The 26,966-nt window shown below is 39.9% G+C and overlaps 2 protein-coding genes across 4 annotated transcripts in view; one reads left to right on the top strand and one right to left on the bottom strand.

Annotated features, from left to right (window-relative positions):
• Positions 1-1,282: 1,282 nt before the first annotated feature.
• Positions 1,283-22,281, top strand: LOC117503842 (aryl hydrocarbon receptor nuclear translocator-like protein 2). 2 transcript variants are annotated; one of them, XM_034163103.1, is made up of 17 exons: positions 1,283-1,554; positions 11,028-11,109; positions 11,240-11,281; positions 11,369-11,410; positions 11,545-11,702; positions 11,787-11,872; positions 12,010-12,102; positions 13,300-13,417; positions 13,569-13,718; positions 15,234-15,465; positions 15,893-15,999; positions 16,130-16,280; positions 16,406-16,458; positions 16,539-16,650; positions 16,883-16,973; positions 17,875-17,968; positions 19,116-22,281. In XM_034163103.1, the coding sequence occupies exons 1-17, from the start codon at positions 1,512-1,514 to the stop codon at positions 19,271-19,273; spliced, it is 1,812 nt and encodes a 603-aa protein (XP_034018994.1). In that variant the 5' UTR covers positions 1,283-1,511; the 3' UTR covers positions 19,274-22,281. The 2 variants fall into 2 exon arrangements, with proteins under 2 accessions (XP_034018994.1, XP_034018995.1); XM_034163104.1 differs by having other exon boundaries at positions 1,284-1,554; positions 16,409-16,458.
• The window catches only part of zgc:162331 (uncharacterized protein LOC793007 homolog), a 32,681-nt gene continuing 13,014 nt past the window's right edge, over positions 7,300-26,966 (bottom strand). The window contains exons 2-6 of one of the 2 annotated variants that reach the window (XM_034163106.1): positions 26,302-26,493; positions 25,456-25,609; positions 25,106-25,291; positions 24,338-24,678; positions 7,300-7,310 (exon numbers count right to left, since the gene is read on the bottom strand). In XM_034163106.1, coding sequence (XP_034018997.1) covers positions 24,345-24,678; positions 25,106-25,291; positions 25,456-25,609; positions 26,302-26,493 — 866 coding nt within the window. In that variant the 3' untranslated portion in view covers positions 7,300-7,310; positions 24,338-24,344. Of the gene's footprint in view, positions 7,311-24,321; positions 24,679-25,105; positions 25,292-25,455; positions 25,610-26,301; positions 26,494-26,966 lie in introns of those variants that run through there. The other variant, XM_034163105.1, reaches the window with a different exon arrangement.

The following is a 26,966-nucleotide window of genomic DNA, read 5'->3' as shown; positions in this document are numbered from 1 at the left end:
CATTTAAGTATTTACCCCAGATCTACTCAACCTTGGGGCCCATTTTCCAATTAAGCCCACACAAAATGTGGGATAAAGATGGAGGGGGTGTGAAATGTTCTCACTGATTGAATTTTGAGGTTCAGTCCCATCTTTTTGTTTGAACATCCTCTCCAAACTGATTTAATGTTCAGATTGTCTTGACTCATCAACAGCAATGTACAAGAAAACAAACAAAACAAGGATAACAACAGTATTTTATGTAGACAGACTGTTTTTTGAAAATTGTGTCAACAGAGACTTTTCCAACCTGATTGAATAGGCAACGGCCAAGTGAACATCTGTGCATAGATTAATAATTCAAAAGGACACAACAAAATAATGACCTTTTCGGCAAGTCTGTGGATAAAGATCACCTTCAAATCACTTTCTTCACTGATAAAAATTAATCAGTCCTGTATTTCACATTTTTCTGTCCTCTGTATAAATCTTTAACCAGTGTGGGAGCAAAGATACACAGTGTGTCTTGTCCATTAACCAAAGGGCTGGTGGGTTTGACCCCAACTGCTACTCTGTGTCAATGTGTCCTTTGGAAAGATTCTAGACCCCAAATCTGTTTGAACTTGGGTCACGTCAGCACCACACAAACCTGGGAAAAGATGAAGAGGAAGTCCTCTTGAAGACCTGAGTTGATGATGATATTGATATAGTCGTCACCCACTGGCGCTCATATTGATGCCATAGAAGCAGATACAAATATATATTTATATATTTCAAGTTTGTGTAAGTAGAACATTTTTAAGACTTTGAGTTTACACTACTTAATCTGCACTGAACAAAAATATAAATGCAGCACTTTTTTTTTTTTACTCCTATTTTTCATGAGCTGACCTCAAAGAGCTGAAACATTTTCTATACACACAAAAGACATTTCAGACTGGCCTTTTATTGTGGCCAGCCTAAGGCACACCTGTGCAATAATCATGCTGTCTAATCAGCATCTTGATATGCCATACCTGTGAGGCGGGATGGATTATTTCAGCAAAGGAGAAGTGGTCACTAACACAGATTTAGACAGTAACAATTTGTGAACAATATTTGAGAGAAACAAGTGTTTTGTGTGTATACGTATAGAAAATGTTTTAGATCTTTTGAGTTGAGCTCATGAAAAATAGGAGCAAAAACAAAAGTGTTGCGTTTATATTTTTGTTCAGTGTGTTTAATTAATTTGAACATTTGGGTTAACAGTGTATATAAAACAGTGTATATAAAACAGCAGCATGAAAGAAGGCGACAAGGGAGCGAGGGAGGAGGCGAGCGGGAACTGTCTGTTCCTTTCCTCGTTTCCTGACGGACGTCAGTGTTCCGTCCTTTCACCTTCTCATGTTTGTGCCCCCACCCGACCCGTTACTCCGCCTGCCGTTTAGAGAATGAGGATGAGGAGGAAGGAAAAAAAATGAAGACAATTATACAACAGCTCCCTTTCATTTGTACCCCAACCGGCGTCGAGTGCGACCGCGGCGCTCCGCAGCATGTCGGCCGGCGGCAGCGACGCCACCGCGGGCGGGCCAGCAGGTAAGAGCCCCGGACACCGGACCGCTGCTTTTCTTCATTAAAAAAAAAAAAAAAAAAAAAAAAAAAATATATATATATATATATATATATAAAATGATAGTCACTATTTAGTCTCTGTGGAAGAAAATGTCTAAGCGACGACCACAGTAGCTGTAAAGTAGTTCCTCAGTCGATTAATACAAGTTTGTAGCGATGTTAGCGAAGAAAAATAACTGAAAAAGGAAAATAAATTAAATAAATAAATAAAATCTTTGTAAACACTGACCGGCGCGCGCACAGGTGGCTAAGGGTGCACGCGCAGAGGGAGCGTAGCATCACGTGACCGTAAATATGTCAGCGATAAGTTATCGGAGTATTTTAAAGTCAGTGTCTGGTATTAATTTAAAGCACCACAAGCCACAGTAGAGTTTTTATTTATTTATTTATTTTTTTGTCACGTGTGTGTGAGTGTGTTCGTGTCCTAAAATGGGTCAGTAGATCAGTGGAGCAGCACTACCTTCAGCGTGCAACAGGAGGAGCCAGAGAGCTCATTTCGGATGAAATAAGTTTTACTTTTTGTTTCTTTTTTTTTTTTTTTTTTTTGAAAGGAAAAATTAAAATATTGTTGTCAGTTAAGTCTCCGAGTGTTCTGTCAACATTTAAACCCGTGTCTTATGAGGGAAACCTCTCTTTCCGCAATGTTCTCAAAAGTTGGATATCAGTGGGACATCTGTCAAAGAGCTCTTAATGAACTCAAACTACATTTTTCCAAAACTTAAAATTTCATAAAATTACTGGTGTTCTCAAATTCCGACATGAACCATTTACCTACTGGTGGTACTCATAAACCTCTAAATATTTACTGTGGACCTTTCTTGTTTATTTTTGACTTGGTTTGTATTTATTTTAGCAATATAATTACAATTAAAACATGTGAAAATAATATTGCTGAGGCTATCACAGTAAAGCATAAAATTTAAGTCTGTCATGGACCCCCGAAAAACCCTCAGAAAACAATTAACCCTTTGGAGTCCAGGGTGTAATTAGCTGTTTTGGACTACTTTTGGTTTTACCTTTGTAATTTACCTTAAAAAAACTGTTTACTTTGCCTTGTTTGTCATTTCTCTTCAGCACAACCTCACCGGTGTGATTTTACAGTTTTCTTTCATTCTGACATACGGTAGTAACACAATGAACCTAAATTCTCTTAAAAACATAAAATCTGACTAGAAAAGGTTTTTTTTTTTTTTGCTGTGAAAACCACAAACATGTTCCACAAACCATTTTTCTAACTTAGAATACAAATATAAATTGTACATTTCAAAAACATATGTATAAATCCAGGCCTGCATCTGTAATATGGTGAAAATGAAGACAAGAGAACTGCAGATGAAACTATAAAATACTACAAGTAAACATGTATTCCAGCCTGCAGATACAAACTGCTGCATGTCACTGGGACAGTTTCAGCACTCTGGATAGCACTTGATACCATCCATCCATCCATCCATTTTCTTCCGCTTTAGCCGGAGTCATGAAGCAGTATTTACCCACAGTACCCTAAGAGGTGTCGTTACTATCAGAAGTTACATCCCTCTTTGTACTAATCTTCAGAGTATTTGAAGAAGCAGGGAACTGATCCACACTGATGAAGATCTGCAGCCTCTGATTGCTCTTTTTGTACCCCGGCCTCTGACAAATTCAGATATCAGATATGGGCTACAACAAACTGAATCATTTAAAAAAAAAAAGTCAGATTATGATTTGTGCATTTTGAAATGTTAGAAATTGTTTATTAGCAATTAAATTATATCTGTGACATTTGGTTCTTGGAAACACCTCAAAATGATGGCTGTTAGCAACATTATTTAGTTGAAATCATGAGATATGTACACAGCTTCACTGATAACCTGTAAAGTAGCACCAATTCAGCATTTTACCATAGTGTCAATTTGCAATGTCTAGTTATAAATCTATAGTATATTTGGGGCTCAGGATCAAAGGATGGGGTCAACATCGATCATCATTGTCAAATATCAAATTTTCATCAGTTTATGAAATAATGTATACACCTCTTTAAAAAACCAGCATATGAAAATTACTTCAATATTTAATATTTATAAACCTATGTGCTTTTTTTGTGAATTTGAATAATAGTGTGGATTCTAAGATAATGAATTAAATGGTAAATGGACTGCATTTATATAGCACTTTTCCATTTACATCAGACGCTCAAAGTGCTTTACAGTAATGTCTCACATTCTCCCCGATGTCAGGGTGCTGCCACACAAGGTGCTCACTACACACCCGGAGCAACTAGGGGATTAAGGACCTTGCCTAAGGGCCCTTAGTGATTTTCCAGTCAGGCTGGGAATTGAACCAAGCATCCTCTGGTCTCAAGCCCAACAGCTTAACCACTAGACCACCACCTCCCCATTAATTATTTGTAATTAATTATAAGAATTAAAGGTGTTGGGAAAGTGTAGGAACACGGACCCACAACAGGGGGCGCAAATGAACGGACAATGGAGTAAGTCAAAATAACGCTTTACTGTTGTGAATGTGCACAACGAATACAACCAATCACAGCAATGGACAACAGTCAATTCACAAAAGTGTCGTGTGGGCAGGCTCGAAGATAGGAGACGCCTCTCCAAGGTAAGACCGGAACCACACGGCTTCCTCCGCCACAGGACCCCGGGAATACTGGAGCCGCCAAGTCCCGAACTCCCAGGTGGCCACTGCCTCCGCGTGTCGGACCTGGTACTGCTGGCGTGGAGCAAAGAACAGTTAGATGGGGGCGCGTATGCACCCAGGACTCCGAACAGCAGGAAAGGTACCTCCACCTCTCGTTGGAACAGTAATCCAAAAAACTAGCTCAATCCAAAAGATGCACTCTATTTGCTTTGATACGTTACCTCTCTGGTAGAAACGATATCTCGGCAAATGAGGTGGAGATGCCGTCCTGCTGATATACCTCCGTAGTGATTGGGATCAGCTGTCTCCGGTGATGGGTGACAGCTGTCATCCTGGCTGCTCCTGTAAGGCGGCAGCGCCCTCCGGTGCCTGGAGCCCGCACTCCAGGCAGGGCGCCCTCTAGTGGTGGTGGGCCAGCAGTACCTCCTCTTCAGCGGCCCACACAACAAAAGGGGTCATATTGTGCAGACCACTTTAAATCAACCTGTTATTGTTAAATATGGTTGACATTACATGTGAATAATCTTCAAAGTGCCACAATTCTATTCATGTAGCCTGTAGAAACGAAATTAAATGGTAAATGGACTGCATTTATATAGCGCTTTTCCATCTGAATCAAGGCCTTGCCCAAGGGCCCTTAGTGATTTTCCAGTCAAGTGGGGATTTGAACCCATGATCTTCTGGACTCAAAGATAGATTATTTATTTCATAAACAGACCAATTGTGTGTGTGTGTGTGTGTGTGTGTGTGTGTGTGTGTGTGTGTGTGTGTGTGTGTGTGTTCGTGTGAACACCGGCACACAAAAATGCAGGGAAACATTTATAATCCATCCACATCCATGTAAGAAGTTGTAACTGTGCATATTTTCAACACATCCAGTCATAAATTGTTTTTGGGGTAATGTTAAATTTTATTGGAAAATTGAAGATATTATTGTGATTTTTTATTTATTTATTTTTTTAAATGACCTCTCACAGCCCACTTGCAGTACCTTCAAGGCCCACAGGGGTCCACGGCCCACACCTTGGGAATCACTACTTTGCATGATTAATGAAACTTTTCTGTTTTAAGCTACGAGGCTTAGGAATCTATTGGTCACTTATATCATTTGCTTATTATGGATATTGAAATTTGAAAACATGACAATTGGTGATGTTGTTCAAATATATGATGGTACTGGATTGTGCTGTGGGATACACTGGCTGGGTATTAAAATTAGGTCATCTGATTTCCTGTGCTAAGATGAAGTGAGATAAAATGTAGACATAGAAGATCTGTCTTATTTTACACTCACTTTTGTTCATATTGAGCTTGTTCTGCTTCTCTGCATGTGATCTGGTATGTTATTTGTTGCCCTGCAGGCTCGCCACAACCTCAATTTGTGGCTCTGGTATGACTCAGTACAAACGCTCGTACAGTGCGTGCTCTCAGCACCGGACAAAGCCGTTCCCGTCACGTTCTCTGATGCACGTTCAGCCGGTCAGCTGGTGCAGGAGGGGAAAAAACAGTGTGACGTCAGACGAGGCATTTCGTGCAGCATCGCTTATTTAGACCTGCAAAGTGTTTACTCCCACGTTCTACTTGTGCGTCAGCGATGACCCACTAAACCCGTTTTGGAGGATATTAAGGAAATTTAAGTCAGTCTTGATGTTTGCTGCTGAGTGAGTGTGAAGATTTTACTGTATTTGCACTGCAAAAACTGTTCTCCTCAAAATAAGCCAAATAATCCAAAATCTAGTAAAAAAATAAAAAAATAAAAAAATAATAATAATCTGTGAATGGGGTAAGAAACATTTACTTGGTTAGAAGTCTCAAAACTAGCAAAAATGTCTAGGCACTGATTAATTAAAATGTGCCTTAAAACTAGACAGAATTCTTATTTTAAGACAGAGTCTCATCTTAAAATAAGGAAAACAATCTTGTTCCTTTGCTTGGATGATTTGAAATCCACTGCTTTTCCTTCTTGTTGGTTAAATTCAGCTTGATATTAGCTGGAAAAAATGTACTAAGAAAAAGTGAGATACATTTTCCCAAAATAAAACATTTTTTCTTATGTAAAAAATGCTTGACAATATCATTTTTCTATTTTGACAAAAAATTAAGTCAGTTTTCTTTAAACACGTCTTTTTTTTTTTAACTTTCTAATATATCAGTTTTTGCAGTGTGCATGTGACATTTGACTTTTTTAACCTCTCTGTCTGTGATGATGCATTGTGGACAGATTGTCATTGGTTCAAGTTGATTAAACTTTGAATCTTAAAGCTACAGTGTATAAGATTTAGTGTCACCTAGTGGTGAGTCTGGAGATTGCATTATGTCATTCGCCAGTTGCAATTTGATTCCCTTCACATTTTTACTTCTTTAGCGATGGGGATTCATGCTCCATCGCCTTCTTTTGTAATTAGCAAAATCTAGGATCCTCCTGTTCACAAAAATGACAGTTATCAAACTGCGCTGCAAAATTCCACAGGTGCAGTAAGTATGTCTCTTTTGGGCGCTACTGTACCATCATGGCATTGTAACATGGCATGTAACTATGAAGGGCTCATTCCAAGCTTATCGATTTATTGTTGTAAGTAAATTCTACACAAATTAACTCAAGGTTATCAAAGCTGAAATAACATGACTAAATCCTACTCACTGTAGCTTTAAAATGTTTTGTCTCTTCAACATCTTGAGATGTCTTTTCCTTTTATTTCTTTAAAGCTAGAGTGTGTATGATTTAGGTGTGTTTATTAGTGCAACAGTAAAAAAAAAACAAAAAAACAAGTTGAACTAGAGCACCGCACTCATCGTGCACAAACCTCCGCCAACACTACTTTCCAATTCCACAAAATTTTACCTTATAAAACTTTTCAAGGTCAAAGTCGATTTCTGATTTTTTTATTTTTTTTTTCCCCCAGGTAATTTTCACAGAACATTGGTTATCTCTGCTATACAAAATTTGTCATTGCTTTTTGGCACTTGGTTTCCGACTGATTGGCTTGTTTTATGTCGGATGCCCTTCCTGACGCAACCCTCCTCATTTATCCGGGCTTGGGACCGGCACTCAGAATGTACTGGCTGCACACCCCATGTGGCTGAGTTAACTGGAAGACAGACAAACGGGCATAAAATTGGAACCTCCATCCAATTTTGGTGGTGTAGGTAAATCCATAACAGAAAAATGAGAGTGAATGAGGCAGGTTTGATTGAGATATAATGCAAAATGTTCACCATATGGGCTTTTCAATATTAAATTCAAATGTCCACAATATACACAATCTGGATCAGATCCAGATCAAACTTTATCAGGCAATAGTGAGTCTCAGTCTGCACCTCACTTTCAAATATGAGTGTGATTGGAGCACGTTTGATTAAGATATAATGTAAAATATACATTAAATGGGGTTTTCAATGTTAAATTTAAATGGCCTCAAAATCTGTAATCTGGATCAGATCTGGATTAAACTTTGTCCGTAGATAAAGGATACCATCCTACATAACGCTGTCAAATATGAAAGACATTTGATCTTTTTTGACAGAGTTATGAATTTTTGAATATTCATTCCATGTTAAAGATGGAGGATTTTTCCTGCCTTTGACATATAATGTTGAAAGTTGAATGCGTTCTTGTGTTTCAGGATATGAATCTTCAGTAAAACTTTCATGACGATATATGAAAAATTGTGGGTTATGGGCTGTTCACAAACAAACAAACAAACGGGGCGAAAACATAACCTCCTCCAACTTCATTGGCGGAGGTAAAAATTAAGACATTTGAAGGCATCATCTTGGGGTCAGGAAACATTGATGGTCATTTTTCACCATTTTATGGACCTAATGCCTAATTGATGAATCGAGAAAATAATCGATCTGTTAATCAGTTGATCGTGAATGGGGAAAAAAGTCAAATAAAATGAAAATTGACTGGAATGAAAATAATAGTTCCAGCTCTATAGGCAATCCAATTTAAAGCCTTTTCTTCAGCATCATTTTATTGATGACCTTTGATCTCCTGACAAATGGACAGACTGTTGGGTGTTGGTGGTGCCATCCAGACAGCTTTTGTTTCTCTGAAGATCAGGAGAATGTGGGGCAGTCGTCCTCCACCGTTAAAGGTGACTTTCTGCTTTCATCAACACCAGCAGTGGATGTGTTACAGTTCAAAGTGTGCATGTGCTGAAAGCGATGTAGGTCAGTGTTACATCATTACATAACCGTTAGGTTAGACAATCATCCAAACCCATTTACCCTCACGTGCCTTATACACGTAAACAGGCAAAGGCTGAGCTAAGCTGGAAGTTTGGTACCGTTTAGAAGCAACCTGCAGACAGTGCATGAAAAAAGGCCCCTGTGAACAGCAATGAGATGAAAGAGAATTTTCCAGTTACATGAACATTCCTGAGTGAAATACCAATCTTTAAAACATCTTTTCTTACTGCTCACTGTTGCGTGTATTCATGAGATGCCTTAATTATTGCTCATAATAAAAACGATATTGAAATGAAGTGAGGATGAAAAGGAAAAGATCTTTAAATGGTGAAGGGATTGCATTAATGTGTTTAAAGCTGCAGTGTGTAGGTTTTAGTGTCATCTAGTGGTGAAATTACAGATTGCATTATTCTGTTGCCAGTCACGGTTTTGCTTCCCCTTCTTGTTTTTCCTACTTTCATGATGGGGATTTGTGATTATTTCACATTTCATAACATGAGAACTCTCAAAAATGTTCACCTGCGCTAGCAACCATTAGCAGTGCAACGCGGCAGCCTCCATGAGGGGCACTGCTCCCGTACAGATATGAAGTGCTTATTCTAAGGTCATGAATACACATACTTGTTTTTGTAGCTAATTATACACAAATGGCTATGCATGCTATAGTCCAGTAATTCCCAACCGGGGTGCCATGATCGATCGTCAGGGGTGCCGTGGGTATTTTTCATATTCGCGATTATTTTTCATATTCGCGATTACCGTGAATTATTTATTTTATCCATAAAGCATAAAACGACTCAGAATCTGATGTCAAACGTGCTGCAGCCTCGCTCTCGTCTTAAGGCGGGACAATAACAAGGAGGCTGACGGCCGATTAAAACAGTGCCGTCTTCTTCAAAAGCCGTCTAAAATGCGGAGCTATCGGTGTGTGTGTCTGTGCCTGTGTGCGCGCGCGCGGAGTTAACAGGCTGCAGACTGCGAGGGAGGGGGTGGTTGAGGGAGATTCCTGAATGCAGGCGCGACACGTTCAACGTGAAGCCGCCTTTACTTATCTCTGAACTTTCTCTAAAGGTGTGATTCTGCCGTTACCGTCCTGTTCACACCATGTGCGCGTCGTATGCTGAATTTATGAGATCGTGAGATGAAATAAACGGTCAAATATCTTTAAAAACATATTTAAAAAATGAGAATATATGAATGAACTGAGCCACAAAAAAAACCAAAACAATGTTCAGACGCAGAGATCACAAAAAGCAGGTGAGAACTCTGAACTTTAACAGCTGTTATTTTCCAAAGGTATTTATTTGTTCAATCTTGAGCTTAATGCGGTCTTTAAGCACAAAATGTGACTCATGAGGAGAAACAATTTCAGAAATGCAACAGAAACAACCACAAATCAGAAAAAGTTGGGACTGTATGTAAAATGAAGATAAAAATAAAAATGTTGCACCATTCCCAGTTTCTCCACTCACAGAAGCCAAACGTTCTTCCAGAGTTGTGTAATTATACTACAATAGTAGAATATAAAGAAGGGGAAAAAAAGAAAAAAAATAGACAATATATTCGTCAATCGCAATTATTTGTCTGACAATTAATCGTCTCCAGAAATTCCTAATCGTGACAGCCCTACTTGAGATCAGAGCGCAAAGTGCTTGAGGATTTTCGAAATGCGGTGTTTTCTGTATCGATTTTCTATTGCGATAATTGGGTTTTGTGCAAAACCAGAGGTAATAGAATTCTAATATTATTTTGGTTGGTGGTGTGCCGCAAGATTTTGTAAATATAAAAAGGGTGCCGCGGCTCAAAAAAGGTTGAAAATCACTGCTATAGCCCATTTCTACTAAGACATACGCCTAAATCCTACATACAGTGGCTTTAAAATACATATTGGAAATATATAATAGTGCTTTGTATTTGTTGTATGTGTTAAAATGGTTTTATTTTGCATTTTAAAAATATTGAGTATATATATTTCCCCTATGAGTTATTAGTTAAAACAGTATTGTTAAAAATAGCAGCATTTACAGAGGTTAAAAATGTGTGAGAGTAGAGATTGGTCTGATGTAAAGGGGTCAACATTATCAGACTTTCTTATCTCAGCAGGTAGATTATTCCAGATAAAAGTAGCACAATAAGAAAACAAAACATGTAGCCTGCTGACTTCTTTTTCACCTCTGACATATTAATTCATCCAGTATTTTCAGAATGCAATGCACAGGATGGAACAGGACATAAGGCTGATCTGTCCAGTAAGAAGGAACTCTACTTTTGGTATTTTATGGGTTGAAAACAGATGTGGAGGATGTAAATTTGGATAATATTGGTGCAACATAATTTACTTTGTAGGCATTTTTGAACAGTTTATTAAAATGTGTATCACATTTAAAAACAGAGGCTTCCCAGCTTTACTTTTGCTGCTGGTTTCTTCTTGTCATTTTAATTACTAGCATTCTTGTGCACACCTTAGATCTCAGGCAGTGCAAAGTTTTATGGATTAAATCAAGGTGAATGACAATGAGCATGTGAAAAATCAGCAAGGCCGATGTGCTTGCTGGCCGCCTTTTTTACGTCACTGCGATGAATGAGTGCTTTTTGACTTTCAGATGGTGCTGCAGAGGACGAGGGCCAAAGTCAGGCAGCCTCCTCGCTGCCAAGGAAACGGAAAGGAGACGCAGAGGAGGAGAGGTCAGCCATCCATGTTGTTTATAGAGGAAGCGCTGTTCTGTTAACATTGTGTTCTCTGGTGTGTTGACGTGTTCTTGGCATTGTTCTCTGTGCAATACCTGAAATGACACATGGTTGTCCTTTCACACAGGCAAAGCCTCAGCTTTCACATGGAGGAGGAGGACCTCTGCAGGTACACCCAGTTCTTGGCTTTGTTCATGCGCTCTTATTGAGACATAATTGCACGTAGTTGGATTTCTGACGCATTTTTGGTTTGCAGATCTGAGAGGAAAGATCAGCAAGTCAAAATGAAGTGCTTCAGGTGATGGAGGCGTGTCAGCTGAAAGCCATTTATGTTTTTTTTTTTTGGACATTTTGCACAATGAGATTTTTTTCATTGTAATGTTTATTGTGGATTTGTAGTCACCTGGTATTGATTGTGGGTTGTACCCACAGGGAGCCTCACCGTCAGATCGAGAAGCGGCGGAGGCATAAAATGAACAACCTCATTGACGAACTGTCTGCTATGATCCCGGCCTGCCAACCCATGGACAAGAAACTTGACAAGCTCACTGTGCTGCGGAAGGCTGTGCAACACCTAAAGGCCCTCAAAGGTAACATCGATTCAATCTTAGAAATGTCACAGAATGTCTATTTTGGGATTCTTTCCTTCTAAAGTCCTGTTCCTCCCCTTTCAGCTGGCAGGAGTCGCAGTGCCACAAATGGCACCGTGTATAGACCTTCCATCCTGCCTGATGAAGACCTCAGGCACATTCTGCTCAGGGTACTCACTGTCATACCGCCAGAACTCCTCCTGCTGTACAATTATTGATAACTTTGTGCTTCCTCTGATTATTTTAATTACAACTAGTATAGAGAGGTTTGACCCGATAAAAAAATATCTTTCTCTTTATCCAACAGGCTGCAGATGGTTTCCTGTTAGTGGTGTGCTGTGATAGGGCAAAAATCCTCTTCATCTCCGAGTCTGTCTGCAAGGTCCTCAACTTTAGCTCGGTGTGTAGCACTTCACACCGCTCATAATCCGATTTCTCTTACACATAAAAGTCAGTATGTACCATATTTTCTGGAGTATAAGTATAAGTTGTGGTATTTTTGCTAGTTTGGGAGGACTTGTGACTTATACCCCTTATATTCAGTAATATCATACATTTGTTGTTTAAAAAAAACCCAATACGGTAACTATAATGACTATTTATGTAGGACTTTCCCAGGAAACAAAGAACTAAACAAGATAAAAGAATAAATGGCAATAATAAAAGTACACTTCATCAACATACAAAAAATCCCAAATTCAAGAGCTGCTCATACAGAAAAAAAGATGCAACTTATACTCCAGTGCAACTTATATAAGTGTATTTCCTCTTTAAGAGGCATTTTTTTTTTACCAGGTGTGACTTATACTATGGAAAATATGGTATCTTTATGGGTTTGTCTGTGTATGACTGGCCTGTTGCCAAGCAACAGTATCAATTGCAAACCCCTCCAACACACACACACACACGTAGCCCCCATATGTGGACACAATCTTCCTTCCTTCCTACCAGGTTTATTTCCATGTGGACTTTCCATTTTCTCCCTGTGTTTGCGTTGGTTCCTTTAGGGTTCTCCGGTGTCCTCCCATTTCTAAAGATATGCAGGTTAGGTGAACTGGTGACTAAATTGTCTGTAGGTGTGAGTGAGAGTGTGAATGAGTTTGTCTGTCTGTCGGCCCTACAACAGACAGACTGGGGGTCTGTCCGGGGTTCACCATTTTCCAGCTTTGAGAAAGCAGAGAAACAGTTATATGAGGCAGGACCAGAAGAAACATGTAGAAGTATGATCCATGCTGGCAGAATGTGTTATATGTACAAGGTTTTGCCACCTCATCACAGCTGAAATAGTTTTATTTTGGCTGATGGTTTAAAGCCCTCCTATCCAGATGTGTAACTTCACTGCATGAATTAATGTTTGTAGATTTTACTGCATGATGATGACAGTTTTACAGAAAATGGGTAAATGGGAGAGAATTAGCGTTTAGAATGCAACATTATTCTGTATCCTGATGCAGAATAACACTATTTCCAAACAGCTTCTTTCATACTGTGTCATCATAATCTGCAAATCATACAGAATACTGAGTCAAAGGAACAAAGAAAACTGACACGGATGAGGCACAAGAAGAAGATGAATGTTTGTTGTTTTGTTTGATAGTTGGAGCTGACTGGACAGAGCCTGTTTGATTTCATCCACCCCAAAGACATCAGTAAGATGAAAGAGCAGCTGTCCACTTCAGAGACACACCCCCAGCCACGCCTCATCGATGCCGCCAGTAAGTCCGTCGCCTCGTCAAGTTTAAGATTCAGTCAAATCTGTTTGATCAGAGTTGTGGGCAAATTACACAAATAAGAGTCACAATTTCATGTTCTAATGAATTAAATATTAGGACGGGGTGTCTGCTGTCTGTCTGTTATTGTGTCCAGCTGGGGTTCAGGTCCAGTCCGAAGTCCCCATTATGACGTCCCATTTATCCTCCGGAGCTCGAAGAACATTCTTCTGCCGCATGAAGCACAGCCCAGTTTCTGGCATGCATGACGACAAACACTCGCTCATGGGCACTTGCAAAAAGAAAGGTGGGTTTGCTCATGGTCTCCTTTTGGTTTGGATTCAACAGAACTCTGGTTTCCTGGTGGCTGTTGGAGAAAATAAACTAGCTATGTAATTCTGACAAAAGAAATATGTTCTGTTATTTAAATTCTATTCATAGTAGCCATTGATCTTGACCTTCACCCAAATAATTGACACCTCTGGTGGACATTGCCACGCTAATTGTGGGATTCAGGTAAATGTGTGCCAGATTTGTTCCAGAATGATGGATAAGTGTTTGTGTGTTTGTATATATGAGTTCATGGTGGAAGGAATTCAGCATTTGGCGCTGACTTAAATCACAGTTTTAAACACATCGTCCTGAAGTAGGTCAGTGTTAAAACATTGTATAAACACAAAGTGAGAAGAAGGTCCAAACCTGATTTATGCCAAACCTGACTATGGCGCCACTTAGTGGTAAAGTGAGGTCACATCCACCTACCTTCACCAAATTTCATTGAAATCTGTTCATGTCTTTTTGAGATATCCTGCTGAGTGTCTCTCTAATGGCCCGGTCACACGGCACACGGCAATCGCTGAATGAAGGGGGGGAGGAGTCACAAATCGGTGAGAAAAGGTGGACGAATGAGCCTGCACTTCTCCCATCACCGAAAATCCTGCAAGTCCAGAGTGCATAAAGAAACAAAACAAAACCGAAACTAACAAAAGAAAAATGATGCGAACGGCGACCTTGACGCAAAATCAAAATGAAACATTCATGATGACGTGACTGGACAGCGCGTATCAGACTGAGCGCCAGCCTGTGATCATTTCTGCAGCCAAACGTGTTCAAGTCACAGATGGAATGTGAATGTGCGCACAGCAGTTTGTGTGTGCACACAGCCTCTGCAGCCACAGACGGCTGGAGTGTGTGTAAATAGTTAAAGTAGTTGATAAAACGTTCTTGCTGATATTGTTTCTGTATGACAATGTTGCTTTTCATCCCACTCATGGACGAGTCACATTCAGCTCATCGGATCTTTAGTTATTGATCCGTTCAGATATCATCAGTGTTCGTGGAAGACATCGGACTTGGGAGGTTGGATGAAGTTGGATGACAGTCAAACGGAATGCTGACAGTATAGGAACTGCGCAAACGATGAGGAACCGTCAACACAGAAAGCAAAACGGAATATGGACAAATTGAGGTTGTCCTCGGGATTTGTTCGCATTTTCCTGACGAAGTGCCAGCTGCAGGAACGAAGTTGGACGATGGTTAAACGATGTCTCCAAAAGTCAGCGCAAGTCCAGATTTCTTTTTGTTTTGGCTTTGGTGTCCTTTGTTAGTGCTGTGTGACCGGGGCTTAAGAGATGGACAAGCGGCGTCGAAATCACAGTCAACACATGAAGAGAAACAAAATGATGGCATAATGCAATCTGCAGCCTCACCACTAGATGACACTAAAACCTACACACTGTAGCTTAAAGTAGTAAGGTAAGGTAGTATAGCCATATAAACTGGGAATAATTACTTTTTTCCTATTTAAACTGTTCTTGCACAGACTCTTACAAATACTGCACTCTGCACTGCAGCGGCTACTTGCGCAGTTGGCCAAGCAACCAACTGGAGTCCAAGAAGGAGAAGGAAAGCTTGAATATGACTTGCCTGGTGACGGTGTGCCGCGTCCACGCTCATGTCTCCCACCAGCCTTCCAAAGACAACATCAACGTCAAGCCCGCCGAGTTCGTCACCCGCTGTGCAATCGACGGCAAGTTCACTTTTGTTGACCAACAGTGAGTTTCCCGGTTCTTACTCCCTCCGTCTGCACAAGTCTTTAAGGACCTTAGAGCCACACAAACCCGCTGAGAAAGAAATGGCAGATGCATGTTGTGTTGTGCTGGAAGCTTCTGAGAAAAACACAGTTTTGCATATTTGTCAGAGGAGATAATTCCTTTCTGTCTTTGCCATTTTTTCTCAGAAGGAGCTGTGTATCTTGATGACATCACATGAAAATCTCTTCTCATTTTATTTTGGGGAAAGAAATTTCTCACCACAAGTATAGTACATTATTTTATCAAATTACAATAAGTGTGAGCGGTGAATTTACTTTCGTACCAGTTCCAACTCATCACTGTATTTTATGTGCCAAAAAAACAAAATCTAACACCGCAATTATAAAGCCAGAATGACTAAACTCCCTCTGTGTCTGCTCCTTCCCAGAGCCACAACATTCATCGGTTACCTGCCGCAGGAAGTCCTCGGCACGTCGTGTTACGAGTATTTCCACCAGGATGACTTGCAGCATCTCGCAGAGAAACATAGACAAGGTCTGCGCCTGAGTTCGAAGCACAGCGTGCAGGTTTCACCTGAAATGTGCTTAAAACAGCGACAAGAACACGTTACTTGTGCATGTTAACTACTCATCATTGTGATGATACTCGTCCATCGTCTTTGCAGTTCTTCGAAGCAAGGAGAAGATTAAGACGCAGTGCTACAGGTTCAAAACAAAATATGGCTCTTATGTTTTTCTCCAGAGTCAGTGGTTTAGTTTCACAAATCCATTTACCAAAGAAGTTGAGTTTATCGTGTCACTAAACAGAGTTATCACGTAAGTAATGATTCATATCTCACAACATTTCAAAATGATCCACTTAATTTTTTTTCCGTGATGTTGACATTGATTAATCTTCAAAATCAAAATAATGCACTAGCATAACTACTGCTTTCCACCAGCAGGGGGCCTGCTCACACAAACTATGAAGGAGGCAGCTCAGCAGCTCTTCAAGGTAAAAAAAACAAACTATACTATATGCAAACTAAACTTTGCACAGATTTTGCTGGTTTTTTTTTTTCCTCTCTTCCACAGAAGATACAAAGCAAATACCTATAATTCCCGGCCTCTCCAGCAGCGTCGGCACAATGATCTATGCAGGCAGCATAGGAACCCAAATTGCAAATGAGCTCATCGACTCTTATAGGTACATTGTCTGTATTTGTGCAGTAGTTGTGCATCATTATAATGTTACAGTGCAGGTAAATGAATCACAAGTTGCACCAAATGCGTTGTTGGGTACATCACAAGAGCAGGCTAGAAATGTGGAATTTATGGCACTGATTTAAAATAAGGATGGGCATATTAGGGCTCAAGGTGGGGATAAAATATGCACAAAATCTGGATTCATAATTCCAATGCCGTTTCCCTTTGAACAGGATGAATTCATCTCCAACAGGCGGTGCTTCCAGTCCGTTTGGTTTGGCTCAGGCTAAAGGTCTGCAGGTTTCCCCGCACACCAGTAAAAGTGTGAGTGATAGTTCTGCCCTTGGCTTAAGAGATCAAGATATAATATATATAAAATAAAAATTCACTTGGGAGATGTGCTTCACAGTTGTACTTTATTAGTCTTATCAAAGGGAGAAAAGGCTTTAAATAACCTACAATATCTAGAAAACTACTTAAGCTAGTTCCTTTGTATTTTTAGGGTCAATATTTGACACTGTGTCTCCATGAATGTAGATTTTTCAGGAGCGTAGCTCAAGTTTACAGTATTATGGAATGCTTGGTGTGTGCACCTTCCAGCAGCAGATCTGAAGACCTATAGAATCTGCAGTTTTAAAGCTACAGTGTGTAGGATTTAGTGTCATCTAGTGGTGAGGTTGCATATTGCACAATGCTGTTGCCAATCACAATTTTGTTCCCCTTCTTGTTTTCACTTCTTTGGCAATAAAGATTCATGCTCCTTTGTCTTCTTCTCTTGTGAAAAGGAATATGTATGATTGTCCATTGCAGAAAAATGAGGGTTCGCAACCTTGTAAGCTTGCACAAGCAACCAGTGATTCCTTTTCCTTTTTTCTTAAAACTTCCAGCAGCACTGTAAAATGTATAAGGTAGCGTAAATATGTCCTATTTGAGGAATTGTATCAACATGGCGGCCTCCACGAGGGGGCGCCGTTAGCTGTCGATATGAACCACTCATTCTAAATTCTTGAAAACGCATGGATTCATTGTTGTAGGAAATTATACAATATACAATAATGACCAGACGGTTATGAATGCTATGTTTCATTTATGCTAATGAACACCCCTAAATCTTACACACTGTAGCTTTAATGATAGGGGACTGATGTTTGATATACGTATAGCTTCTGATGTGCACATTTGAACAGAGAAAAATGAAACATTGTGCATGACAAATAACTTGCAGGTGTCCAGCAGAGAGGAGGCAACAACCGATTCTCAGTCCCAGTCTGAGTCGAGGAAAGCAGAGGGCGCCAGCAGTGCAGCATCTGAAAACAGAGGTCCTGGGAGGTTTTTTGTCTTTCACTTTTGTTTGAAACTGTGATATCACATCTACATATAGATGAGTGACAAATTAAAAGAAAACCCAACATACAGTGTCTTCCTACGGTGTTGGCCACCGTGTAGCACCAGAAGCTTCAGTGCACCTTGACACTGATTCTACAAGAAAAAAATAACTTTGGATTGATCACTAAGTGTGTTATTATGACTTTCTTTAACATGTCCATGTCTAATTTTGCCAACCTCAGAAAAGACAAATTTGGATGATTGAAGCCCTTCTAAGGGGAACTCATGGCTCAGTAGGCCCTGTGTTGTAGGTTCTGTTAGACCCTGTTCAGATTGGGGTTGATAATCCACCTCAAGTCTGATTCAGGCTGAATCCGGCGTGAGCCACATAGGTTTTTTTCTGAATTTGACCATAGTATTCAGATTTAAGCTGGATTCTTTTTGTCAATGCCTAAACCCAAATGTAACTTGAATCCAGTTAACGCGGGGATCATGATGTCATACATCTGGAATCGCAGGATCACCATTTGGGTTGTATGCAAAAGTCATGCGCAAACTCCCGCCAAATTCTGAAGTGAACTTTACCTAATCTTCGCATAGCGTCTTGTTTGTCTTTGGTGGTAGTTGGTGATGGCTGGAAAAAAGTCTGGAGACCAGGAAACACAAAACCAGTTGGGCAGAATGTGTCAGAATTGGAACATAATCAAGGACAGTGCAGCCGCTATAGCAATGCATGGGAACGAGAAGAGGGTAAGCCAGAACCGTGGCAAGATAACAAACCTCAAGGCCAAGTACAATAAGGTGAAAGATCACAATGCAAGAAGAGAAATAATTTGGCTTGAGCTGGGTTGAGTTTTGACATGTGTGTAGGATGAGCGGGATTTGAAAAACAGGTCTGAACGCTATCCGACTAAGAAGCGATCTGGATTGAATCCAACTTGAGCCAGATTGCCAACCCAAATCTGATTGGGGTCTTAGTTTAGAACTAACACCAGTCTCATTTGGTGAGGGGAAAAGCATTCTGGGAAACCTGATAAGTAAAGCCAGAAGGAACTGGAACAAAGTGCACAGATATCATCATGGTCTGATCCCACCCCCCATCCCCCTGAATAACCGGTTGTTTTGTTGTGCTTCACCCAGGCGAGCTGTCCCAGCTGGACCTGGACAGCGTGATGATGCCGAGTTTGAGCAGCTTCAGCAGCGACGATGCAGCCTTGTCAGTCATCATGAGCCTGTTGGAGACGGATGTTAATGTGGAACAAACGGGCGACTTTGAGGATTCAAACTGGCCTTTTTAGCCAGCATGTAAAGCCGTAGCCCCTCCCCCTTTTTTTTTTAAAGTGCTCATGTTGCCAGGACTGTTCAGTCAATCGTCCTGTGAGTGATCTGGTCTTGCACATTCAAACCCACTGGATTCCTACCAAACGATGTCTGTTTTGAGCTTTTTATAGTTAAAAATTGGTTAAATTGGTTTGAGCTCTCACAATCCTGTTGGGACCACTGGCTCGCTCCCAAAGGACAACTTGAGTTGGATCTTCCCTCTTTCTGGTGGTGAATGAATTATTTCCGCCCTGAAGGTTTATGGAGAGCTAATCTACTTCATACTGCTGGATTAATGACTTCAACTCATACCATTTCAAAACGTTTGTGATCTGTGATAATGATTTTCATATTTCTCATAACACGATCTCACTGGCCCGTTTTTGATAGATATAGATAGAAAAGTCAGAGGTTTAGGCCCCGCCCACATCACCACCATTGTTCTAATTAAACGCCTTATGCAGCCACAGTTGCAAGAATAAAAATTTAAAAGAAATTAAGATGATTGTAACACGTGCATAATCTGAAATTACTAAATGGCTGCAGTTTACTAATTTGTTCATGCGGTTAACGAAATTTTGCAGCCCCAATGATTGACGCCATTAATCCTGTGCTTTACCTTCTAATCCCTGAGGAAATATTTTTCTCTCAAATGGTGCGATCGTCAAAAGTGAGTAAAGCACTGAGAGGCTGGATTGTTTAAAAGGCTTCAAAACGATAACAGTTGCAGATAAATAAATTCCCACCTTGGCATGCTGTGATGCCACAGATGTTGCTGTCGTGTGGAATTTTTCAATATCAGATTTCAGGGAAGTTTGAAGAAATCTTCCTGAGCAGCATAGGAATGTGACAACAGCCTTATTGTGAAAACGTATTACTGTTGTAGTATTATAGTTTATGTCAAGGAAAACAGCCATACGAGTGGAATTATCTGCATGTAGTTTCTGTTGTCATCTGAAATGTGTCGCTAAAGGACTGAACCCTCATAGGCCTACACTGTGTTCACATATCACATTGTGAAAGAAGCTCTGTCTGCTAATCTACACTGAATATATCACAACAACAGTGAAGAAAGAATATTTGATAACTGCCTTTTTAAAAATGTGGCGAGACAAGTAGTATGAGCTGATAATTTGTCATAATAGTCCATGGGTGAATGTGAGGCATCATTGTAAAGTTCTTTGAGCTTCTCATGCAGATGGAAAAGTGCTATATAAATGCAGTCCATTTGTACAAAAATGCAAGATCCCAGAATGATATCCATGAAGGATTACACAGGGATCACACAAAATTTAAAAACATTCCAATCATGTTCCATAAAGGTATAGTTTGAACCATATATGACAAAACATATGAAGCTAGGGGGTGAAAACAGCAAAAAAGGTGTCAAAGCTCAATTTCAGTTTGTATATGGGTCAACAGTTAAAAGTTGCTCAGATTTTGGTTAAAAAAAAAAGTAAGTGATGCAAAGTATTGGTTGAGTTAGCCTGATTTTAAAAAGGAATAGTTTTTTATGTTGTTTTTTTATAGTTTTGTTATGGTTTTTAACTATTCCATTATTTAATCTTATTTGCTCAACCAGTAATAAGTGAAGTTGCTATTTCAAAAGGTCATTTGTGATCAGTTTGACCTGGAAGGCATAAGCCACCAATGTTTTGATAACGAGATAGAAAAGGTCAAAGCAAAAAGTGATGGATAATTTGATTTAGGACATGATTTTGGACAGGACAGATGAAATTTGTGGAAATGGATGATACAGGGATGAGGTTGGATGATTTTCGGTGATGGACAGTGGTGAATTTAAGAGCATTTTTGAAGAAACACGGAGAAGAAAGGAGCTGGTGGCACGGGCATTCAAGAAATGAACATGGCAATCTTGCTGGACATGGAGCAAGTTGTCCAACAAAACCAGCCAGATTAAGAATTACTACTTAGGACCAATGACGGGGAAACAATACCAGACCCCATGAAGATTAACAAAGAAAAGTGGACGGAAGAGAAGGACGGAGTGTGGTGGTTAACTTCTAAACTTCTACAATATATTCTTACTGTAATTTATTTGACTGAAGAAAACAGTTCTAATAATCTTCTATAACATCTTACCAGATCATTTCACGGAACAATATGTGAAATTTGTCAAAAAACTGTGATAGAACATGTGGTTTCAATCCTTGTCACAAGTGTAAACAAATGTTGGCATTTGTCTTTCCCACAAACAGTGAACTCTATGTGCGCTAAGATGCTCTGCTTTCAGTAATTGTACAACTAGTTAACGCTAAATTAGCTAAAAATGGAAGTACAGACAGCCAACCTTTGATACTTTAACAATATTTTAATATGCCACAGGTCTGAAGCCTGTAAAACATCATCAGTGTATATAAGAATAAGAAAAAGTTTATTAATCTCGAATGGCTTTTGTTGTCATTTTTTGCTGTTTTTACCCCATAATTCCATAACACAATTTATAGATGGACCAAACTGTATGGAATCATTATGATTAGATAAATAATGTGGTACACCCCCACATGAACTCTGGGAAGGTTACCATACATTTTGTGTAGGCTGTAGTATACTGAGGCTGGATTGCAAGTGTTGTTCAGTCACCTTGGGTAGTACCAACAGATCACATTTGGTTGAGCGACACAGGATGACGTGAGTGCGTTTTGTTTTTATCCTCAGTGTTCAACATGTTAACTGTGTTCATTACATCACTGCTTCTTTTAAATTGGTTCTTTTAATTATAACATGAATGTGTTGCCTTTGCCACGTGTTGTTTGTAACACGGTTCATTTGGAAATGACCGGTGTGGCGGTCTTTTAGGCTTTAAAAGCAACAGTTGTTGGTACAGGACAGTGTTTGCTGTTGTCATCAGTGCCATTTGAAAATGAAAGTTTAAATGCAGAATATTGAACACGGAGAGAAAAGTGTGTGAAATTTGTGTGTGCATAATGCTGCTGTAACAAGAAATGGAGATTAAAGGTTTAAAAGTAAAGGTTAAAAACAGATATTCTTACTTTTGTTATTGTAACTAAATTTGTTTGTAGGTTTGGTACATGATCAGGTCTGTAAGATATGACTTGTCTCTGTGTCTCACTTTAAATGGAAAGGAGCTGCTATTGGTCTCAATTCAAAAGTTCTGATACAGAGTTCTAAAATTATTCAATTTACAGCAGGGTAGTTTTTACACATTTAAACTTAAAATTGTGGGACTTTGAAGATGCTGAAATGTGAAATTCCAACTATATTTAACTATAGATTTAAACAAATGGTTTGAGGAAACCAATTGCCTTATACCAAATAAGTTAATTCAAGAATTAAATTTTTTTGAATATGATAAATTTAACACATTTTCTTATGATGCAGTAACATGAAGTATATTTGCATTCATTCACAATATTCCTCAAATAATCTAAAATTATTATTACATTCATCTGAATGAAGACAATTTTTTCACTTGTTTGTGGGGGTTTTGTGTGTTTGTTTCAAGTTTTTTTTATGCAGATGATATTTCCATATTAAATTGAAAATTCTAACTTCTACCACAATAGCCACAGTTGCTGAATGCAGCTATTTGAATTTTGCTTTGTTGTATTTTATGTTTAGGTTTTTTTTTTTTTTCAGGGTTTTTTTTTTGGGGGGGGGGGGGGGGGGTTGTTTACTGAAGCAGAACCAGAGTGTAATATATCCTGTAAATAAATAAAAAGGAAATGGCATCAGTAAGCACTTTTGTGATTGATTTTTTTAATGACTTTTTAAAATTGGTTTTATTTTTTGTGGTTTGGGATTTAGTCTAGTGTTTGTTGATGTTTATTATAATTTTGCCACTTTTTTTTGAGTGGTATTTTAGTTTCATGCTTCTATTTTGTTTTTTTCTGTTTTCTCTGAGAGCATGTGTTTGGTTTCTCTACCTTATATTCATCCATCTCTGGAGCAACCACCTGGTTTCTCCCCACACACATTCCATTATTATGCACCTGCTTTGCATTCATTTTCATCAGTATAGTAATTGACGCGGTGGCACGAACTGTATTTGGATTCACATTAAATCTGTCTGTCACAATAAAAACATTTGTGCTGAAATAATTTAATTCATGACTTTTAAACTCAAAACAGCTTCCAAGTGACCACCTTTTTCCAATAAAATGTCCCGAAAAAAATTAAATTAATCACAGCAACAAACAAGAGAATTAATAGTAACAAAACACAAAATATCTTAGCTATCAATCCTACAACAAAAACAAAATGCTGGCTTTATTCAGTGGTTTTTACAAATAATGGCATTTTAATTGCTACTGGAATTCCACCCTTAAATCACTGTGTGGGTTAAAAGCTGTAAAAGGACAGAAAGCTCTGATCCAAAACAGTGCACAGTATAAACAAAGTAGAATTGGTTAAAATAGTTAGGATAGGTCAAAATAGTAATATAACATCTGCATCTTGTTAAGTCTTTAAGTTCATAGATCTTTATTGTAGTGAGGTTGAGGATGTCAGGAAGTCTGATACTACAGCATTAACACAAAAGAAATTGGTGTTATATTTGGCGAGTGTGAGCTGCCCAAACTGGGAGACTACTGGCTGTCCTTTGGTGAAGGTTTTCAGTCATAAACACCAAGTGCTGGACCAGGTTTGAAGGAAATCTGGTGTGTCTCTTGCTCAGCTGGCCAGCCTTTCACTTTTTTACAGATTAAAACAGACTGAGATGCGACTTTCTTCAAAGATCTTTTGCCAAATTGTAGAGCAGTTCTTGAGTAAGTGTTGAGGAGTGTTCAGGTCTCGCTGAGGTTCAATTCAAACTGCAGGTACATAAAGTAGTTCTCTGCAGTTCTTTCTTATTTTTCCACATCAGCGCGTCTTTTTTGTGACATCATGCTTGTAGCACTCTTAAGAAACAAGGAAGAACATGGAAAAGACCATTCTGTGGTGTTGTGAGGCCCTCAAATATGACAAATGCAGCTTTCTTGCAGCATGTTTCCTTCAACATCAAGAAGAACAGCACGCCATAAAAATTCACGCTCACTTGTTTTTTGTGAAGGAATATGTACAGTAGAGCTACTGCCATGGCCGCTGTGGTGTTGGGTTGGGGTTGGGGTAGATGGGTGCTGGGGTTGGGTGGCTGTAGGAAGGTACGTCTGTGTTAGGATTGGGCGGGTAGGAAGGCATGGCGTACTGGGCCATGACATGAGGCTGGATGTGAGTGGCTGTTTGGTCAGCTGTGGTGGTGTCAGAAGAGGAGGGGAGCTGGAAGTAGAGGGGGGCAGACGGAGCAGAAGGGGCAGGCGGTGCTGTCGGGGTAGGGACCCTCTGCAGCACGACATGAGGGTTAAGCTGAGACTCGGAGTGGTAGAGCCCGGTCAGAGAGGGCTTCAGCAAACTCTCCTGACTCCTGGTTCAGAAAAGAGAGGATGAAACCTTGAAGTTCACATGCCAAAATTACTGATGATAACATCACGTGCACTAAACCTGGTCAAATGTCAAATGACACGGTGCAGTTTTACTAAAAAGTAAATTCCCTTTGGTGGTCCATGGTGCATTGCCATACAGTAGCTGCCTATATGAGGAAATGTTGGCTTACCCATCACCTTAATTGCACACATGGAGGAACTCACTTTAGGGTAATGTATAGTCAAATCCATAAGTAACTGGACAGGGAGAATTGTTCTAATTTTGCTTCTGTACACCACCACAATGGGGTTGAAATGAAGTGAAGACTTTTAACTTTAATTCAAGGGTTTAACAAAAGTATCGCATTCATCATTTAGGAATTACAGCTACTTATATGCATAGTCTTTCTATTTTCGTTGCTGGTTTACCTTTGGTATCCTCTGTTCTCGTATCCACTGAGGCTTCCAGTCAAGTAGAGGGGGCTGTCAGGCGCCAGACGAGGGTTCATCCTCTGCGACAAATGGAAGATCTTTGGGGGAGGAAAGGCTTCCCACTCGCCCTCTTCTCTCTCTAGCCAGCACTCACTGTGACGGGCTGAACACTTGTCTCTGTGTCTGAGAATGACAGCATCTCATCATTTTGCTAGTTCTTTGGGGGGAAAAAACTTGAGAAGAACTAGAATCAGTGTGTCTGAAACCATTAAACGTTCTTAAAGGTCAGTTGGGATTCACTGGGTGTTATATTTGGGGTTCATATTGGCATCTCTCTCCAGCGCTACCTGCTCCGTCCATCTTTCTTGGTTTGCTCACGGCCTGATCGTTCCTGCAGACAGCAGATGAGGAAGGACAGCGACATGGCAAGGATGACAATTCCGCTCACCACTGAGACAAATACAGCCACTCTCAGACCACGATTCTCCGGCCTGGGGATCACTGTGGAAGGAAGAAATTACATTACAGAGGTCCATCCAATAGAGGCCTTGAGACCCATTGGAACCAGTGCCTAATCCCCAGATTCCGTAGCCTAGAGCCAATCGGAGTCTACCACTTCTCCTGGATTGGGGAGTCATACAGGTCTGTGATTTATTTAATTCCTAAAGAATCATATCTTCTTCCAAAGATTGATTTTTACTTTGCAACAGCTATTCACAAATCTAATCTAATTGTCCTTGGTGTCCCAAGGGATGTGTTCAAATATTGACAAAAAAAACCTCCCTTGTATTTTATTTTTTTCTTATTCTTCCTCTAGATTTTATTCACACACGTTTGTATTGAGACAGTGTATCACAAGGTTGGGCAGTTTTGGGATGTACTACCTCGTCAAAGGATACTTCAATGCCAGGAAGCAATTGATGCTTGAGCCCTTCAACCATTCCGTTAACTCACAACTTTTTTTTGCAGGGATTCACCTGCTTCCAAGGTTATTGTGTGGATACAGTGGTCAGTCTGTCCATCCAATAGCTAAACATAAAATTAAGGTAGTTCTACCAAAGTTGGGGCCAGCTGAGCTAAAGACCTGTGGTTATACTTTGGGCTCAAAACACCCAAGGTGAACATCACAAGGCTACAAAGTTTGAAATAACCATTGTAACTCATGCTTGCTAATACAATACTTCACATTTTACCTTCACAGACAGGCAGGTAGTTGCTCCATTGAGGTTTACCATTCCTGACATGGCAGTCAATTTTGCCGCTACCAACCAATTGGTATCCCTCATTGCACCAGAAGGCCAACACGGTGCCAACTGACACGCCTGTGCCACTTTCCACATAGATGGAACCTTGACGTGGTGGCAAGAGGTTGATGCAGGACAGACCTGAGGCAAGAACAAACAAAAATTTTGACTGAAAGTGCAGGAATGGTCCTTTTTGTTGAATATTATAAAGCCGTCAAAGGATATGTGGTTTCCTAAGGTTCACAGAGATTTGCAACAATCCATCATCAGCTGTTGACCCCCAGCATGAGCAGTTTTAGTTGGGTTTTTGTTGTCCTCATGTCATACTACCTTGAAGCTGTCGGTTCTCTTTTCTAACTACTATTTGTCTTTCCTCACCAAAGCGCCTTTGCTTCTGTTTGGGTACTTTCACAGTTACACTAGGTAGACGGCTGGAGTGTGTGAGAGACAGAAAGGACTGTATTTAACTTGCATATGCTACAAAACACAAATCCCGTTGCCTCTGAGTGCTCTCGTGACTCAGTGGCTATAGTTAGATCGTGCTTCAGGGAGTTGGAGGCTCTCAGGAAATCTCGGGCAGTCCTGTCTTGATGTTTCTGCAAAACATCACACAT

This window comes from Thalassophryne amazonica, chromosome 22, assembly GCF_902500255.1.
Source record: "Thalassophryne amazonica chromosome 22, fThaAma1.1, whole genome shotgun sequence".
In the NCBI taxonomy this organism is placed as follows: Eukaryota; Metazoa; Chordata; class Actinopteri; order Batrachoidiformes; family Batrachoididae; genus Thalassophryne; species Thalassophryne amazonica.
The sequence above is the reverse complement of the archived record's forward strand: the minus strand, read 5'-3'. Positions and strand labels throughout refer to the sequence as shown.